Source organism: Tachysurus vachellii, chromosome 23, assembly GCF_030014155.1.
Source record: "Tachysurus vachellii isolate PV-2020 chromosome 23, HZAU_Pvac_v1, whole genome shotgun sequence".
NCBI classification, from domain to species: domain Eukaryota; kingdom Metazoa; phylum Chordata; class Actinopteri; order Siluriformes; family Bagridae; genus Tachysurus; species Tachysurus vachellii.
In genome coordinates, this window is record NC_083482.1 from 2,452,554 (window position 1) to 2,470,361 (window position 17,808).

Sequence of the window (17,808 nt, forward strand, 5' to 3'; positions counted from 1 at the left end):
GACTGAGATCTCCGTGGAGGTGGCGATCGACTGAGATCTCCGTGGAGGTGGCGATCGACTGAGATCTCCGTGGAGGTGGCGATCGACTGAGATCTCCGTGGAGGTAGCGATCGACTGAGATCTCCGTGGAGGTGGCGATCGACTGAGATCTCCGTGGAGGTGGCGATCGACTGAGATCTCCGTGGAGGTGGCGATCGACTGAGATCCTTTTTAACTCCTATCCGTTTTAGAAATAGTTGCTGGTTTTCTTTTATATAGGGTTATTTAATGGTAAAATTCAAATTCTCAGTAAATTACTGGCTTCTGTGTTTGAGTTTCATGGCAAAAACAACAATGATTCTAACAAACAAGGCTTTAGAGTCACTATCTTTATAGTCCATGGCGAAATTTTGAAAGACACGAAGTTTCGGTCGACTTGAAGCCTAAATACGGGTGCAATGTAAATACCAAAACAAAATCCATTTTTTAAATATTATTTTCTAAAGTCTTTAGTGCAAAAGTATTCAGCTTACAGAAATATTCAGTAATCCGCAGGAAGGTGTTTCAGTAGTGTTTTCAGGGGGGGGGGGGGTATTATTTATTTATTTTATACATTTCTATTGTATTCTACTTGGGGATGATATTTGCTCCTGCTTTCCCAGTTTCGGTACCTAGAACGTGAAATCGTTCCGAGTGGCCAGGATCGTTTTTAATATCTTCTATACATTATTCCAAGAGCCTTGGATGTTTGCTCGGGTCCCAGAAAATGTACAAACGGTTAGCATCCCAAGTACCGCATTGTTGAGTTCCCTAAAGTTGTTCTTGAAGGAAGGGAAATATTTCACCAACAAAATTCTCTCTGGTGTAAAGCGTGTGAAGTTACGTCACACTCGGCATGTGATCCTCTGTTATTACGGTGCTGCTTTCATTTCCCAATCTAGCCTTAATATATTATATACGTATATATTATCTATGCATGTGTGTATACTTTATATGTATTTTATATGTATTAGTCTTCTGTGGGATTTCATGGTTGTAAGCTGAGGTGAAAGCTGAGTCGCTCCTAGAAATGTGGAAAAGTTAAATTCTTAAGAAATGTTGTTCATAAAGCATCTTATGACCCTTATAAGAGCTCTTGAGGTCAAAATGTCACTTTTTAAGAGGCTTAATCGGAAGTGAAAATGGCCGAAAGGTAAAGGTGAATCATATTGCATACAATATTTAATAATGATTATGAGAAGATACAGGTTAGATCGTGTAGGGATTATTGTTGTGTCCAATCATCCCAGACTGCCTAGATCATTGCCTTCTGTTCTGTACAGTTAGCTTGCTCAGTAATTACTCTGATCATTACTCTGTAATTACTCATTATTTCCGGGGATGATCCTGAAAGTGCCCTCTGTGTCGCTCATGCTGCATATCGGTTTTTTTCATGTCAGAACTGACATTCAGTGCTGTGTGATATGTTTCCCCAAACATATCATTTGTGTGTTTCAACAAGTCTAGTAGCAACATATATATGTGTCATGTGTAATATACATGGGCCAGACCCCAGAGATGGATTGCTCTGAACACGTCTGGAGTTAAAATCATTTAACTTGTTTATCGAGGTCTCTGTTCCGTCTCATCGAAGGCATTTATTTTCCACGTAACAATAATAATCATTATTCCATCTTGTTAACAGCTAACTGTAATTACACAAAAAGCCATTTTCAATGTACTCAATGTTCATTCACAATGTACTCAAGTGTCTAAGCTTTTATACAAAACCGGGAACGCGCTACCCGCGGTGCACCTGCAGGTGGGGCACGGGGAAGGGGGGAAGGGGCCAAAAAAAAAAAAGCCCTTTTTACATGTCCTCTCTTGGCGTCCGTCATGCTCCGTTTCACCAGACGTGCCCCCCGCTGCCGGTGGTCACGTTTTGACGAAATAAAAACGTGATAAAACACGAGTGGAAAAGAAAGATCGATAGAGTACATGGTTTGTTCAAACGTACAGTCACTCGATATTGATACAATACTAAAGAAAGACAATTCTGATCAAATAGTGAAAAAAATTAAGGGTGTGTATAACTTGATAAAAAAAACAAAAAAAACAACACTTTGCAAACAGTAAGTCATGATAAGCGAACCGAAAAGATTGATTTTTAAAAAGGTTTAAAAAACAAACAAAACAAAAAAAACTTCTGAAGTCAGATCTCATTACAAAGTGCATAAAAGTAGAAAAGAAAAGAAATCGTGCTTCAATCGTGCTGAATTTCTGCATGTCTTAATTTTTTTTGTCCACCCAGCGATAGCCTTAACGATATGTTTTGCCGGTTTAGTTTGTTGTAGTTTCTTGGAACCTCTGATATGATTTAAAGAAAGAAAGAAAAACAAAAAAAAACGCATAATAAAGCTTAATGATTTGAAAAGTTTTAAAAATTGGTACACTTAAAAACCTGGCCAAATCGCACGTTAAAAAACAAGATTCATGTTTAATGTCCTTGCGGTGTGTTTAAAATAAAAATTATATATTTTTTTTTTGTCTACGCGTTTGTCGTCTTTAACGCCACTGGACCAATCACCGATTCAGAAAACAAGCCCACCGCTCGTGCCAGACCGGCACGTTCGTATAAAAAGGTTGTCACAATTGCGCTTACTTACCTTTGTACAAAACCAAACTACGGAGCCGTTTATTAGAAAGTAACACCCTCCCCCACCCCCCCAAACAAAAAGGATTATGGGGCGGCAGCAGCAGCAGCGTATGTGGGGTGGGTGGGGAGGGTTGGTTGGTGTTTATGACAAAAGTGTTTTTGCGTATTTTGCTCAGAGATCAGTTTTTTGTTCGTGAAAGTCTTACGATCTCTACATTCAGCGCAACATGATCCGAATTCATTTTCGTTCTCTCTCTCTCTCTCTTTTTTTTTTTTTTACAGCCGTAGGTCCCGGGGCGAGTTCTGGCGGTCAAACCATGGCACGGTAAGGGCCCTGCATCTTGAGGAACTGGATGATGAAGGACGGGCCGCCGGCAACGATCTGCGGTGGGAGCTGGCCGAGCGGGCAGTTCTCGATGCTCATGATGGACAGCTTGCTGCACAGCGCCAGCTCGAAAGGCAGCCCGTGCAGGTTGGGGTTATCGTTCAGGTACAGTTCCTCCAGGTTCTCCAGGGTGCCTGAGGGACAGAGTGGGGGGAAGGCAAGGGGTCAGATCTGTGTCGTATGATATGGTTTTACTTATGCAAGCGTACACCTAACCTACCAATCTCTTCGGGCAGGTGCTGCAGGAGGTTCTCTCCCAGTCCCAGGTGAGTCAGGTTGGTCAGATGTCCTATCCCTCTGGGTAGAGTGGTGAGCTGGTTGTTGGTCAGGACCAATTTCTGGGGAGGAGAACACAATCAGGTAATGTTTAATGTTTGAAAACTCTAATCGCTAATTATGTTTCACAACAATTCATGTATCCCATTCCTGCACACCTGCAGGTCTTTCAGGTACGCAATCTCATTGGGAAGAGACTCTAGCTTGTTCTCTTCCAGGTCGAGCTCCCGCATCTTCCGCAGGTTGCCGATCCCGTGAGGTAACTTCTTCAGCAGGTTGTTGGACAAGACGAGGACCTGAGTGGAAAGGAACGTTAGAAAAACAAAGGAGGAGATGATGCCGATGAGCTACAGAGTATGCCGACGCTCACCTCGAGGGAAGCGAGCCCGCAAACATCCTCCGGGATCTTGGTTAGCTGGTTGGTAGCCAGGTTGAGCTCCACCATGCCGGTCCACGTCCCGAAGTCCAACGGCAGCGAGGTCAACTGGTTGTCCTGTGGGGGGGGACATGATTACAAAGGAACAGGTTTTTTTTTTCTTCCCCCAAACTCCTGACGGAAAAAACAAGAACGGCATGTAGGCTCACCTTCATGTTGAGCTTGCCGAGAACCTTGGCTCGCGAGAATATGCCGAAGGGGATCTTGTTGACACGGTTGTGCTCCATGTTGAGAGAGTAGATGGTGGAGAACTGTGACGGCCCTCCCACAGGATAGGACTGAAAACAGTTGCGCGCCAACGTCAGACTCGTCAGGTTCACCAGGCTAGACAGCAGACCCTGTGTCAAGAACGGAACAATGTGTTTTTCCTCTCTCTAGAAGCGTCAAAACAAAAAGCCTCGTATTTGAACGTTAAATTTAAACATCTGAATTCAAACACGATCGTATATTACGACGTACACCTGAGCCTTATATGTGAAAAATCAAACACGTACAGTATTATTCCATATGTAATCCTTGTTGCGTGAACATTGTTTATGCGGTACATGGAGGTGACAACCTATAAATGTGTGTATATAAATTATATTATGACAAATGTAGCTTATTTTAGATTATTACACCTGACAAACAAGGCCTTTAAACAATCAAGTGCTGACGATCCATACGGGATCATGAGTGTATTATACTGACGTATATGGATGATTGTCAATGTGACAACGTCAATTCTTCACATTTTGTCTTTTTTCTTACTCCTTAATACACAGCTAAGATATAATGGTTTTATCTGTTCCTCCTTGAATACTGGTTAACTTCGGTAAAATCATAAGATTTTTTTTTCTGTGCATGGAGGCCAGGGAGCTTAAAAGATTCCTGAGAAATACATCCGGTTCTTACCTCGGGCAGCACAGAGATGTTGTTGTTCTCGAGGTTTAACTCTTCCAGCTCCCGGCACTTGGCTAACGATCGGGGGACCGCAGACAGCCTGTTGTACCGCAGACCCAGGCGGTTGATACTCGACAGATTGCCTATGACAGAAGGCAGCAGCGTTATGGTGGGCATGAAAATACAGCTGACTTCTGTATGAAAATTAAAAACAGCAAATTAGGCAGACAATCAAACGGCAAAGGAAATGATTTTCCAACCTTCGGCGAACCGGGAAAAATACGTAAATTAAAAAAAGCCCAGTCGCAACCCAAAAAAGGAAACGGAGGGGTGCATCTACGGAGCTATAGACCGTACTACTTCTGACCACAGAGGATCAGATGTAGGGTCCAAGCAGGGACGTTCCGGCCGGAACAGCCGTCAGTTTGGGGACTGTCTCTGGTGAAGAAGGAAAAAAAAACTAAACGTGGGAAAAACGCATCCGCGGATAAATACTAAACGGATGGAGCCTGATCGGACTACGGATCGGCGTCATAACCCGCAGACGTAACTTTAGTGAAAAACTCTAGTCGGACCGGCCAGGGAAAAACGTCAACGTGGACGGAGCATGGGGTCTGTACAAGGCTAAGCACGTACAACAGATTCTAGCCGGTTTCCTACTAAGAAAAGGCAGAACGCTTTTGGTCAGCGTCTCGGAACACGTCCCCCTACTAGGACTAGCACACAAAAGGAGTATCAACGTCTCCCTTTTCAGGTAAATACCGTAGACATACATACCCCTTTTTTTTTAAACTTAATCTTTTGTACATTCTAAGTGCGCGTTAAGCTTTCGAGACAACATTCCAGAACACGGTCAGGACGACGCTGCTAGTTCAATTCGGGAATACGGTCAGGAGAGCAAAAGAGTGTTTGCTCAGTTACCGATCGTCTCGGGAAGGTCCAGAAGCTCGTTGTGCTGAAGGTCCAAGTTAGTGATCTGCGTGCAGTTGCCGATCTCTTTAGGAAGATGCTCCAGCTGATTGTGGGCCACGTCCAGAGTGATCAGGTTGCACAGCTCTCCTGTATATATAGAAAGAGAGAAAGATCATGCATGGTTAGGAGACAGCATACTCCCAGTTAACTTACTAGGTCACCAAGCAGTAGAGAGCTAGTCAAAACATACTGAGACAAGCATGAGCGCACACACACATTCACTCGCATGCACGCACGTGGTCTTACCGATCTCGGCAGGCAGATGTTTGATCTTGTTCTCGCGGATGCTCAGCATGGTGAGCTTGCTCAAGTTGCGGATGTCCTTCTCCACGGCCGTGATGCGGTTGAAGCGCAGGTACAGTGTGGCCAAAGACGAGAGGCGGTAAACCACGGGCGGGATCTCCCGCAGCTTGTTGTGCCGCAAGTCGAGCATGCGCAGCCTCTTTAGGTTTTCCAGAGAGTCCGGCAGACTCGTGAGCGAGTTCTCGCTCAGCGCCAGCGTCACCAGGCCTGATAGGCAGCCCAGCTCTGATGGGAGGCTCTGCAGCTTGTTGCTGTAAAGGTAGAGCTCGGTGAGCAGCGTCAGCTCCTTGACCGATGGCGGGAGCAGGTGGATGGATCGCTTGGACAGGTCCAGACGTGTCGCATTCTCATCACGACATTTTGCAAGCTCCTTGGCAACCTCGGCGTTGCCGGACTTCTTGCGTGCGCCCGTCGCCGGGTTCGGTCGCTTGATCGTGTTGTCTACGGAGAACGCGACGGCCGGCGGCGCACTACTCGCGTCCTTTTTGCCATCTTTGGCATCTTTCCCTTTGGCTTTGGGCTCCTTGCCCTCCTTACCAAGGCTGGCAGGCGCCTTGGGTTCCTTATCACGCTCCTTGCCCGTGAGCACTTTGGCCTCCTTTTCTTTGCAGTCTTTGTCTTTGCCTAAAGCGCCGCTCATGGTGAAAGCGCTTCGGCCCGACACAGCATGAGAGCGGTCTCGGTCTTCTTATCTCTCTCCCTTCTTCTCTCCTCTCGTTCTCGACTTGGACGGAAAGCTTCAAAATCGCCGGCGTACCTCGTCGCGTTCGTACATCCCCGTGCGCTCACGTGAGCACGTTTGTTCGATGACGGTCGACGACGCCTGGCGGCTCCAGCGTCCATCAACGCTCCACAAGAAATAGAGGGGTGCGACGGAGCAGGGACGCAAACAGGGAGGCTGGGAGCGTCAAACCCGTCTTCACTGTAGAATCTTCCTCGGCCAGATCGAAACGGGGAAAAATAATCAGCAGAGTTTTCTTGCCAAGCTGTGGAGAGAGGATAAACATAACATTCATTAGTTCAAATAAAACCGGACAGCAGGTTAGCGGATTTAAATAAAAAAAAAAAAAAGGTCGACAACGGTCCATGCAAGAGAATCACTCGTAAATAGCGACTGTGGGTCAGGAGACCTTCTTAGGCATTTAAATAAAGTAAAACACGGCATATTCGTGGACACTGACCTTGCGTGTGTTTTGGGCATTTTGCAGGTAAGTGGCGACTACGACCGTACAATTTAGGGACGCCGTTATAATCAAGGTCACGCATTTCAAAGACAGAAAAACAAAACTGGGACAGAGCTGAGGTGTTATCTGTGAGACAGGCTATTGTGTGGTGGTCAAAGCACAGAGGTCAAGGGAGTCTTTCTGCATCCTGTATCTCTGATAAAAGAGGACACAAAGATATTCCTTTCCTTTTTTTATTAAAATAGGCCCGAATTAGTTATTAGCAAGACGTTGATTATACAGTGATGCCTCGAGATACGAGTGCTTTGACATACGAATTTTTTGAGATACGAGCTGTGATTCGAGCAAATTTTTGAGATACGAGCATCCGAGCCGCTGGCGCCGAAACAAAGAACCCCAACAACCACGTGTGCTCTGTTTCCCCGCCTCAGCTTCCCGCGTCTCACTCGGTTAAAGCCGCCTTACCACGACAAATGACGGCCGATAAACCGGAAGTCATTCATTTCCTATGGAGTCGCAAAGGCGCTGCGTGAGGTGCCGACCATCTGCGGTGCCGAGGTGCTGACCATCTTAAAGTTTTTTTACTTGTGCGACTACACCGCATCTGATATGCCGACTGGACAGGTTTTTATTAAAACGACCGGAGATGTTAGTGAGGAAAGAGTGACAAAAAAAGCAAAAACAAGTGAAGAGAAAAGCGATGAAGAAAATTAAGCAATTGTAGCAATTAAGTTCAGTTAAGTTAAGAGAATTTCAGTTCTGTCAGGACCACTTTGTCAAAAGAGAATTTATTAGATGATATGCATACAGTTAAGTGTTGGCGGTATGGTTCTGTTCTGGGCAAGAATCCTCGCGCCCGTCCGCATGCATGGACAGAGCGGAGAAAGCAGCGTAAATATAACAGACCTCCGTATAATAGAACCACTAATCATGCATAGTATTAGATAGGCTCGCTTACGCGTTTTTGGAAAGTAATAAATGAATGAATTGATAAATAAATAATTAAATAATTAGAGAGAGAGAGGGAGAGAGAGAGAAAAATGTGTGGAGATTTATGACGTAAACTGGTACAGCGAACACGGGTTCCGGCATGGTGGAGTCGGGGTTGGAGGAGGGAGTTTAGATCACAGCAGCAGCGAAGCGCTAGAGCGGCTCTATGAATGGGAATTTAAATGGTCGGATAATATGGATGTCGTAACCGGATTGGTGCGCGTCGTGGACAGCTGATTAACAGCTGATGCACGCTTGACGACGTGACCTGTCAGAACTAACGCGATGCTTGATTTAAGTTCGTTAATTTTAGTGAAGTTTAGTTAAGTTCCATTTAAGTGTAAAGTAGCATTAAGACTGTACAGTAGCGAGTAAGTGAACGTACGAGACAAAATTCCTCCTGTTGACTCCTCCCTCAACCTCCTTGCGCATCTCCCGTAAAGTAAAACCAGTTAATTTTTTTAACATTCTCTTTTATTACTGTATGTTTTTATACAATATTTGTCATTTATATATGAAGAGCTCTTTTCCAAAACGCAATGAACGCCAAAATAAAAAAAAATGAGTTTGTCTGGTCATTTTGCGGTGTTGTGAACCTATATACTGCTCCATCAATGTTTCATGCCAAAATGTTATATTTCCTTGATTAATATGTACTGCAAGATGCAGTTCCTTTCCAAACCGTGATAAGCGATAAACCTGTTTTTTGCCTAAACGCCTAAAAGTCTTCAAAATGAGTGTTTTTAACTGTAATAATTTTGATGGCCTGGATGAGCCAGTGAAACCTACTGATGGGGCTAGAAAACGCCGACTGGACAAAGAAAACCACAAAAAACAACTAAAAAAGAAGGTTCGTCACTCAGGGGGCACGTTAATACCAACAGTGGGATGTCAACACAAGGCTGCGACCGGTTTGTCAGGCTTTAAAAATAAATAAAAACTATTTATTTTATTTGGAAGTTATTTATTTCCCTGATGTCATATGTTGCATGTTCTCTTGTTGGTTTATGTCTCTTTTTATAAAAAAACATTTTTTTAAATAAAAGGATGGATTTATAGCATTTTGGAAAAAAATAAAAAGAAACTTTGAATTTATATTCAACAAAATTGTTGTTTCATTTAACAATCACTGTTTAACATGTTCAGACTGAGCAAACAGACCATTTTAACAGGATAAATTGAATATAAACAAAATGTGGGTCTAGGTAAAAAAAAAAGTCATTTTCATAAAAACTATTAAAATGGAGCTGGAACTGATTAATGGGATTTCAAGTCATTTAAACGGGGAAAATTGTTTTGAGATATGAGCAATTTGAGATACGAGCAAGGTCATGGAACGAATGAAACTCGTATCTCAAGGCATCGCTGTATTTGTTAAGATTTGTATTAGGAATAATAGCAGATAAAGAGAGATTCGCTATGTATCCAGACATTGTGGAGAAAGACAGACAGCTTCCCAGCAGTCAGATAGGCTGAGGAAGATCAGACCCCGGTGACCTCAGCCAAAAAAAGAGGCTTCAACTTGCTGATCTATTAGGTAAACCATTTACTTAGGTTTAGATAAACAAATCCTACAGCTCCACAAAATCCCGGGTTTACACATAGTTGGCGGCAAACAGAGGGTAACTCTCTGGGTTGTTCTACCTAGAGCTCCTTTTAAGGCAGCGTTGCTGTGGACAATGCCATAACAGATATAGGGCAAATCAAGATCAACCATCTCATTGCAATGTTACAGCTCCCTCTTTCTGACCACAGCTCCCTATTTTCCAGTCGTACAGGTAGCTTAAACGAATGAGCCGATCCTCGACCACATTCAAACCCGAAGCTCGGAATCCTGCCCAGTAGAAAACTGAGCCCTGAACACATTAGAAAAGTTTTCGTGCATTAAATTCGGTGACGAGAAGAAAAAAAAGCATTATTTCAGCAACAGAACACATAAAAGTTTTCTACAGTGACAGAACTAGAAAGAATTCAGACATAGAACATAAAACATAAGATAAATCACAGATTTGTAAACTTCCTCCAAGAACATAAGACTCTATACCCTCAAATTGGACTTCTGCCCAAACAGAGAACGACTGACCACATTTACACACACTGTACGCTCGTAAGTAAGCAGATCCACCGAGGAAAAAAAAAAAAAAAGAGACAAAGTATTTGGCTGCTACTGCAATTTTAAATAAGCCTCCGATTCGGTTTGGCACGCCGGGCTTTTCATAAAACTCGTTCAGTGTGGAATAGGAGGAAGGACATACAACATGATAAAGAACATGTAATAAGCAGAACAAGTATTGTGTTAAAATCACTGTCAAAACAACAGAGTATTATTTTTTTTCGGTCCACAGGAGTCCGAGGCCAACGTTAGTTGACATTTTTATTAAATGAGCCGGCCAAAACCCTTCAGGAATAATCCTTCCCTGGACTGACCCTAGGAGACAGTCTGCTATACACAGATGACCTGCTTCTGCTGTCACCGACTGAGGAGGGACATTACTTACTTTCACACAATTATGTTTCCTGGGACACGATCCCACCTGACATCTTCTATGGTGAATTCTGCAAAAACGTCCCACGTCCCGTCTGAGCATGTTTTCTCTTCTAGCTGATATTCTAAAAAGAACAGCTGAATTCTGGTTCCACCTGTCACTCATCCCCAAGTCACTATCACCACCGTGCCCTTATTCACAGAGCGGGACATCCAGAGACCCTTTACTGTATTTATCAGAGAAACGGCAGTTAAACCAGTCCGGTCGGCTTGGACAGGCAAAAACACCACAAGATGAATACATTCACGATTGGCAAAATGAAATCGAACAAGAAGAGAAAGTAATTTACTACTACAGAATTAAATCAGACTATAAATCGGCACCATAGCTTATTAACATAAGTTCTCAGGAAAGAAAACTCCCGTTAAAGTCACCATCTGGCTGTGGAGACAGGCCCACGCCAGCAGAGCTGGAGGTCCAGCGGGAACAGACCGGTGGTAGAGGACGAGCTGCACTTCCTCACCGAGTGCAGCAAATACACAGCCATCAGACTCACATTTTCCCAAATAGGGCAAATTCTACTCTAATTCCTTAAGACTAATAAGCTCTTGTATGTTTTGTGGGAGAAGGAGGACTGTGTGAAGCTGCAGCTTGCCTCACTTGATTTTTTTTCTTTCTGCTGTCTCCCACAGAGGAGGCTCTACGCCAGAACCTCAACGTCCTGCATAGGTTCAGTCAGACCCAGGTCCTAAACACCACAAAGAATCTAACCTTTTAAAAATGACCCGGAGGTCAGGGAAAGAAACAATTTCACCCTTGGGAGGACAGAAATTGATCGCGTCACCGACTACACGTACCTTGGACTGAAATTCAGTGCAAATGGAGAAAGCAAGAAGGGCTTTCTATGCCATTAAAAAATCTATTCAAGTTCAAATCTGTATTGTACTGAAAGGCAGAGATGTCTGGTGGTCCTCTCCTAAATCAGCGATTCGACAAATGGGACAAAAGCCCAATCGAACCTCTGCATGTGGAGTTTTCTACGGAGCAACTCAGGGTACAGAGGAACACACCCAACAACGCATGTGGGGTAGAATTAGACCAACACTGTCTATTCCTCCACATCGAGAAAAGAGCCATCAAATTTTAAAATCAACTAAAATCGAGCGATCGTGGCGCTAATCATTTTAAAGCCCTTAAAAACCATGGGGCGGACATGGTCCTGAGGTGCCACAAACAATATGATCTGACTAACACAACTAAACCAACTAACACTAACCTGCCTTAGGACTCTAACCACCTCGTCCACAGAATCCAGCCCGACCAAATGATTAGCACGCAAAAAGAAAATTATCTAACTTATTGGACTGAACACAAAAACGGAGTAAACTACAATGTTAATCTGGCACTCGACAGAGAATACACAACAGCTGAATACATGAGCACAATCTTACACAACAAGCTGAGGAACACAATGATGGGGTACAGACTCGGTTACCACAGCCTGGCTAGAGAGAGAGGCAGATATAGACAGAGCTGAGAGAGTGAGAGAGAGAGAGAGAGAGAGAGAGAGAGAGGCAGATACAGACAGAGCTCTAAGAGAGAGAGAGAGAGAGAGAGAGGCAGATACAGACAGAGCTCTGAGAGAGAGAGAGAGAGAGAGAGAGAGAGGCGGATACAGACAGAGCTTTGAGAGAGAGAGAGAGACAGATACAGACAGAGCTATGAGAGAGAGAGAGAGAGAGAGAGAGAGAGAGAGGCAGATACAGACAGAGCTCTGAGAGAGAGAGAGACAGATACAGACAGAGCTCTGAGAGAGTGAGAGAGAGAGAGAGAGAGAGAGAGAGAGAGAGAGAGAGAGAGAGAGAGAGAGAGAGAGAGAGAGAGAGAGAGAGGCAGATACAGACAGAGCTCTGAGAGAGAGAGAGACAGATACAGACAGAGCTCTGAGAGAGAGAGAGAGAGAGAGAGAGAGAGAGAGAGAGAGGCAGATACAGACAGAGCTCTGAGAGAGAGAGAGAGAGAGAGAGAGAGAGAGAGAGAGAGAGACAGATACAGACAGAGCTCTGAGAGAGAGAGAGAGAGAGAGAGAGAGAGAGAGAGAGAGAGAGAGAGAGAGACAGATACAGACAGAGCTCTGAGAGAGAGAGAGAGAGAGAGAGAGAGAGAGAGACAGATACAGACAGAGCTCTAAGAGAGAGAGAGAGAGAGTGAGAGAGAGAGAGAGAGAGAGAGACAGATACAGACAGAGCTCTAAGAGAGAGAGAGAGAGAGAGAGAGAGAGAGAGAGAGAGAGAGACAGATACAGACAGAGCTCTAAGAGAGAGAGAGAGAGAGAGAGAGAGAGAGAGAGAGGCAGATACAGACAGAGCTGGCTGGCCAGAGAGAGCTGTACTGTAGCCAAGGAGAGGTAGAGACAGAGCTCCACTTCTTACACTTGTCCTAACTACCAGGAAATTCAGAAGCAAATTTGAAATGATTTGTCCTGACTTTATTAAAAAGGAGAACTACACAAAACTCCAATATTTGCTGGAAAGAAAAAAGAGAGAGAGAGAGAGAGAGAGACACTGCACCTCCGTAGCAGCTTGGTACATCCATACCTGCAACAACAAGACAGATAAGTCGACCGATCGGTGATATACTCCTGAAACCACACCTCACTTATGCCTATAGATTGAGCTTTTGTTTTACTTTCTATTTGTTTGTTGATCTTACAATTGTGCTTTCATCCCTTATCAGAAAAAGAGACTGAGAGAGACATACAAGGAGAAAGAGAGAGATACAGGGAAAGATACAAAGACAAAGAGAGAGAGAGAGAGAGGGAGAGAGAGGGAGAGAGAGAGAGAGAGAGAGAGATGCTGATACATGGAGACTACACATGGAGACTCTCCCTATGACTCTCAAAAGTGACTCTCTTTCTCTCCCTCAATCATCGAGGAGATATTTCTGTAATAACATTAGGACTAAACGTAGTGTTAAATCTCGTGGTGTTGAATGATTTTACACACACGCCTTTTTCTAGGTGCACTAGACCTTTCACTTACACCCAGAGGATTACAGAGAGTTTGGAAGTTGAACAAAGGTCTTCTGAAAGCTTTCTTCTTAGCTAGCTGTCTGTCAGATAATAACTTAGTGATTAAATATGACGAAGTGTACGCATCTTACTCGCTCAAAGCTGTGGTTACGTTTTAATGTTCTACTCTATTTTGTGATTGAGTAAAGAAATAATATTTTCTGCAAACGTTAAATCGTGTGCAAATAATCTGTTATGGTTTAGTGGTTCTGTCCGCTCTGAAACAGTGATCCAATTCCTGTGCCCTAAGAGATACAACAGCGGGCTTCAAATCACGGTTACAGCCCATTTATGCTCCCATCCCGTTCTCGGACCCTCCTGCTCCCGGACCCTCCTGCTTTGACCCTCCTGCTTTGACCCTCCTGCTTCCGGACCCTTCTGCTTTGACTCCCCTGCTCTCGGACCCTCCTGCTCCCGGACCCTCCTGCTTTGACTCCCCTGCTCCCGGACCCTCCTGCTTTGACACCCCTGCTCTCGGACCCTCCTGCTCCCGGACCCTCCTGCTTTGACTCCCCTGCTCCCGGACCCTCCTGCTTTGACACCCCTGCTTTGACACCCCTGCTCTCGGACCCTCCTTCTCCAACACTCCTGATCTCAGGCCCTCCTGCTCTCGGACACCCCTCATCTCAGACCCTCCTGCTTTGACACCCCTGCTCTCGGACCCTCCTTCTCCAACACTCCTGATCTCAGGCCCTCCTGCTCTCGGACACCCCTCATCTCAGACCCTCCTGCTTTGACACCCCTGCTCTCAGACCCTCCTTCTCGGACACCCCTGCTCTCGGACACCCCTGCTCTCGGACACCCCTGCTCTCGGACCCTCCTGCTTTGACACCTCCTTCTCAGACACCCCTGATCTCAGACCCTTCTGCTTTGACACCTTCTCCGACACGCCTGATCTCAGACCCTCCTTCTCGGACACCCCTGCTCTCGGACACCCCTGCTCTCGGACACCCCTGCTCTCGGACACCCCTGCTCTCGGACACCCCTGCTCTCGGACACCCCTGCTCTCGGACACCCCTGCTCTCGGACACCCCTGCTTTGACACCTCCTTCTCAGACACCCCTGATCTCAGACCCTTCTGCTTTGACACCTTCTCAGACACCCCTGATCTCAGACCCTCCTTCTCCGACACGCCCATTTCAACCTCGGGAAGAAATTCCTAATAAGCCGAAAAGTTCTCCCGGGTGTTTTAGAGCAAGCCAACAAAAAATAACTTTTGTACCCGTTTGGGAAACAAGGCTGTGTCAGAAACCACGATTTTGTTAAAGGATACAGAAGTTTGTATTTGTTTATCCTGGAAGGGTGAAAACAGTTCAGAACTTTTCACAGAACTTTCTGGAAAAGGAATCAGGAAGAGACGTCGCTGTGACTTCTCCCTTCTCCTCACAACACACATCGTATTAGAGGAAAAACGACACACAAACAAACGTCAACCGCTGCTGCGAAACAAACAAAGAGAGAGATAGACATGTTGTTCTCTTCCTTCACTCGTCCGGTTAACGTTATTAATTAAAATTAACATTAACCTTCCGTGCTGGTATGTCTCTTTTTTCTAACCCGCATTCCGACAAAACCCGCCTCCAACGTGATTGGCTTGCCGCCACGTCTGTTAGACAAGCTGAGCGTGAAAACATCTTTTCGTCCAATCCGTTAACAGGAGGCTGGATCCTACGAGCCTATCATAGCACGGGAGGCGGGATTCGTCTAAATACGATTGGGTTAAGGAAAGAAAAAAACACACCAGCGTCCCGGTGGCTAACTGCGGTGACAGCGACTCGGAATCGTTATAACGTCACGTTCCCGGTGCCAACGGACAACTATTAAACTTAACAGCTGTCTGATCAATAAAGCGTTTTTTTCTAAACAAATCGGCGTGGTATTCGGCTCGCCGTGGGGTTTAAACACACGTTAGCGGGCAAAGCTAACATTAGCTTGTTGTACACGACGAGAAGAAATTAGTCAATAAACACCCGCTTTTTTAGTCACCGACCAGTTCGCTGAAATAAATACTGACATTTTAAAGTCGGTGTCGAATAAAAAACGATCCCGTTCTCTAACGTTAAGCTAAGGTACGAAATGTTCGTCTCGCTAACGTAGGCCTCGTGCCGAGCCGCGGTGACGCGTGAGAGCGGATGCGGGCTGCTGGTGAGGTGTAAGCGGGGTGCAGGCGACCAGTCGCCCGGCCCTAGCGAACATAACGGTGGCCCGGGTTTGGACTCTAATTATTACAAACGTAACGCGGTGGGACACGTGCTGTTTCTCCCGTCTGTAAATAACCACTACAGGAGAGTCACCAGACGCGTCCGAGAGCTGTACACACGTATACACACGTATAGACACGGACACCGAGCGGCCATTCCAGGGCTGAACAAAAGGGGCGTTTTAAAGCCGCTGCTCAGCTCCGGAGCGCCGTGTCGACCGCCAGCGTCACCGGGAACAGCTTTCCCGTGACATGTTAATGTTTGCCGCGTTTCGTTATTCGACATCTTTGAGGCGCGTCGTGTAGATATTAAAGTGTTTTTTACCTCCCGAGGTGTCGCTCCGCCATCCTCCGCTTCCTCCTCCTTCCCTAACGCTGCCGCTGCAGCGCGAGCCCCGCCCCGCCTCTATCGGGCTCCCCGCCCCACCTTCCTCCTCCCCCTCCTCCTCCCTGCGAGCGCGCTGACGTCACACGCACGGCACGTTTCACGCCCAACCCTCGCGAGAGTATGAAGTAAATCGCCGGGATAAACGACATAACCGCGAGATTTCCTTAACATTTAATTTTCTTACACGTAATTTACCTCAACGTTGTTGTACATCACACTGTTTCAAATGTAACTAGCATTGAAAATACCTCACAGTTAGGGTTAAACACTACAATGTGAGACTCACCATACAAACACACACACACACACATACATACACACACACACACACACATACATATACACACATACACAGTCCATTAGTTACATAATTTTTTTTTTATGAATTTTTTCATTAGAGACAATGACTCTGGTAGTTCATTCATTCATCTTCTACCGCTTATCGGAACTACCTCGGGTCACGGGGAGCCTGTGCCTATCTCAGGCGTCATCGGGCATCAAGGCAGGATACACCCTGGACGGAGTGCCAACCCATCGCAGGGCACACACACTCTCATTCACTCACGCACTCACACACTAGGGACAATTTTCCAGAGATGCCAATCAACCTACCATGCATGTCTTTGGACCGGGGGAGGAAACCGGAGTACCCGGAGGAAACCCCCGAAGCACGGGGAGAACATGCAAACTCCACACACACAAGGTGGAGGCGGGAATCGAACCCCAACCCTGGAGGTGTGAGGCGAACGTGCTAACCACTAAGCCAACTCTAGTAGTTGAGTAACTTATTAATTAACTAGCAATTAACTAGAGAGTTTCCTTTTGGACAAAAATTACTATTCTTAAAATTACTTCAAAGTTTCACTGGGGGGAAATGATATGATGCTCACATCAATGTACACAAACAGCAAATGCTCCATTAAAATTGGCACAAAAACAAAGTTGTCTCTTTCTGTTACAAAGCCCTGAACTACAGAACTAAGTGTTGAAAGGAGCCTCCTCTGAGAAAGAGAAATACATCATTTATTGGACAGAACTAACCAAATATCAAACAAAACTCAAACCTATCGACAAGCCTCAGTGACCGACCCGACACTGATGAAGACCCTGAGGAAGTACAAACTGAGTGAACACACTGGCTGGCAGAAGAGCAGGTCTGATACAAACAGACCTGGTGCTGTAGAGAGGACAGACTGTGCTCACACTGTGACCTCAGAGCTGTAGAGACAGAGCTGCATCTCCTAACCCAATGCAACAAATATAAAGTCATCAGTCATTGGTAGACATCATCTCTGGGTTTCAGAGCTGGAGTAACATAGAGAAGCTGCTTGTGCTTCTGGGGGAAAAACAACATGGGGAACATGCCACAACACGGGGAACATGCCACAACATGGGGAACATGCCACAACACGGGGAACATGCCACAACACGGGGAACATGCCACAACACCGGGAACATGCCACAACACGGGGAACATGCCACAACATGGGGAACAACCGTTTTTCTTTTCTTTTTTTACCTTGTTCTCTTAATGTTTATTGATCCTCAAACCAATACTGCAGTTACCTGCTTTAGCAACAATAAAAACACTAGTCATTCTAATAAAGGTCACTGAATTGAAT

General features: G+C 45.4%; 1 protein-coding gene across 1 annotated transcript; it reads right to left on the bottom strand.

The window, feature by feature from the left end:
- Nucleotides 1–1,596: 1,596 nt before the first annotated feature.
- shoc2 (SHOC2 leucine rich repeat scaffold protein) lies at nt 1,597–16,223 on the bottom strand. The gene is made up of 9 exons (XM_060859159.1): nt 16,124–16,223; nt 5,812–6,854; nt 5,515–5,652; nt 4,606–4,736; nt 3,861–4,049; nt 3,646–3,768; nt 3,434–3,571; nt 3,220–3,337; nt 1,597–3,133 (listed from the first exon to the last, which is right to left on the bottom strand). The coding sequence occupies exons 2-9, from the start codon at nt 6,506–6,508 to the stop codon at nt 2,925–2,927; spliced, it is 1,743 nt and encodes a 580-aa protein (XP_060715142.1). The 5' UTR covers nt 6,509–6,854; nt 16,124–16,223; the 3' UTR covers nt 1,597–2,924.
- Nucleotides 16,224–17,808: the final 1,585 nt, after the last annotated feature.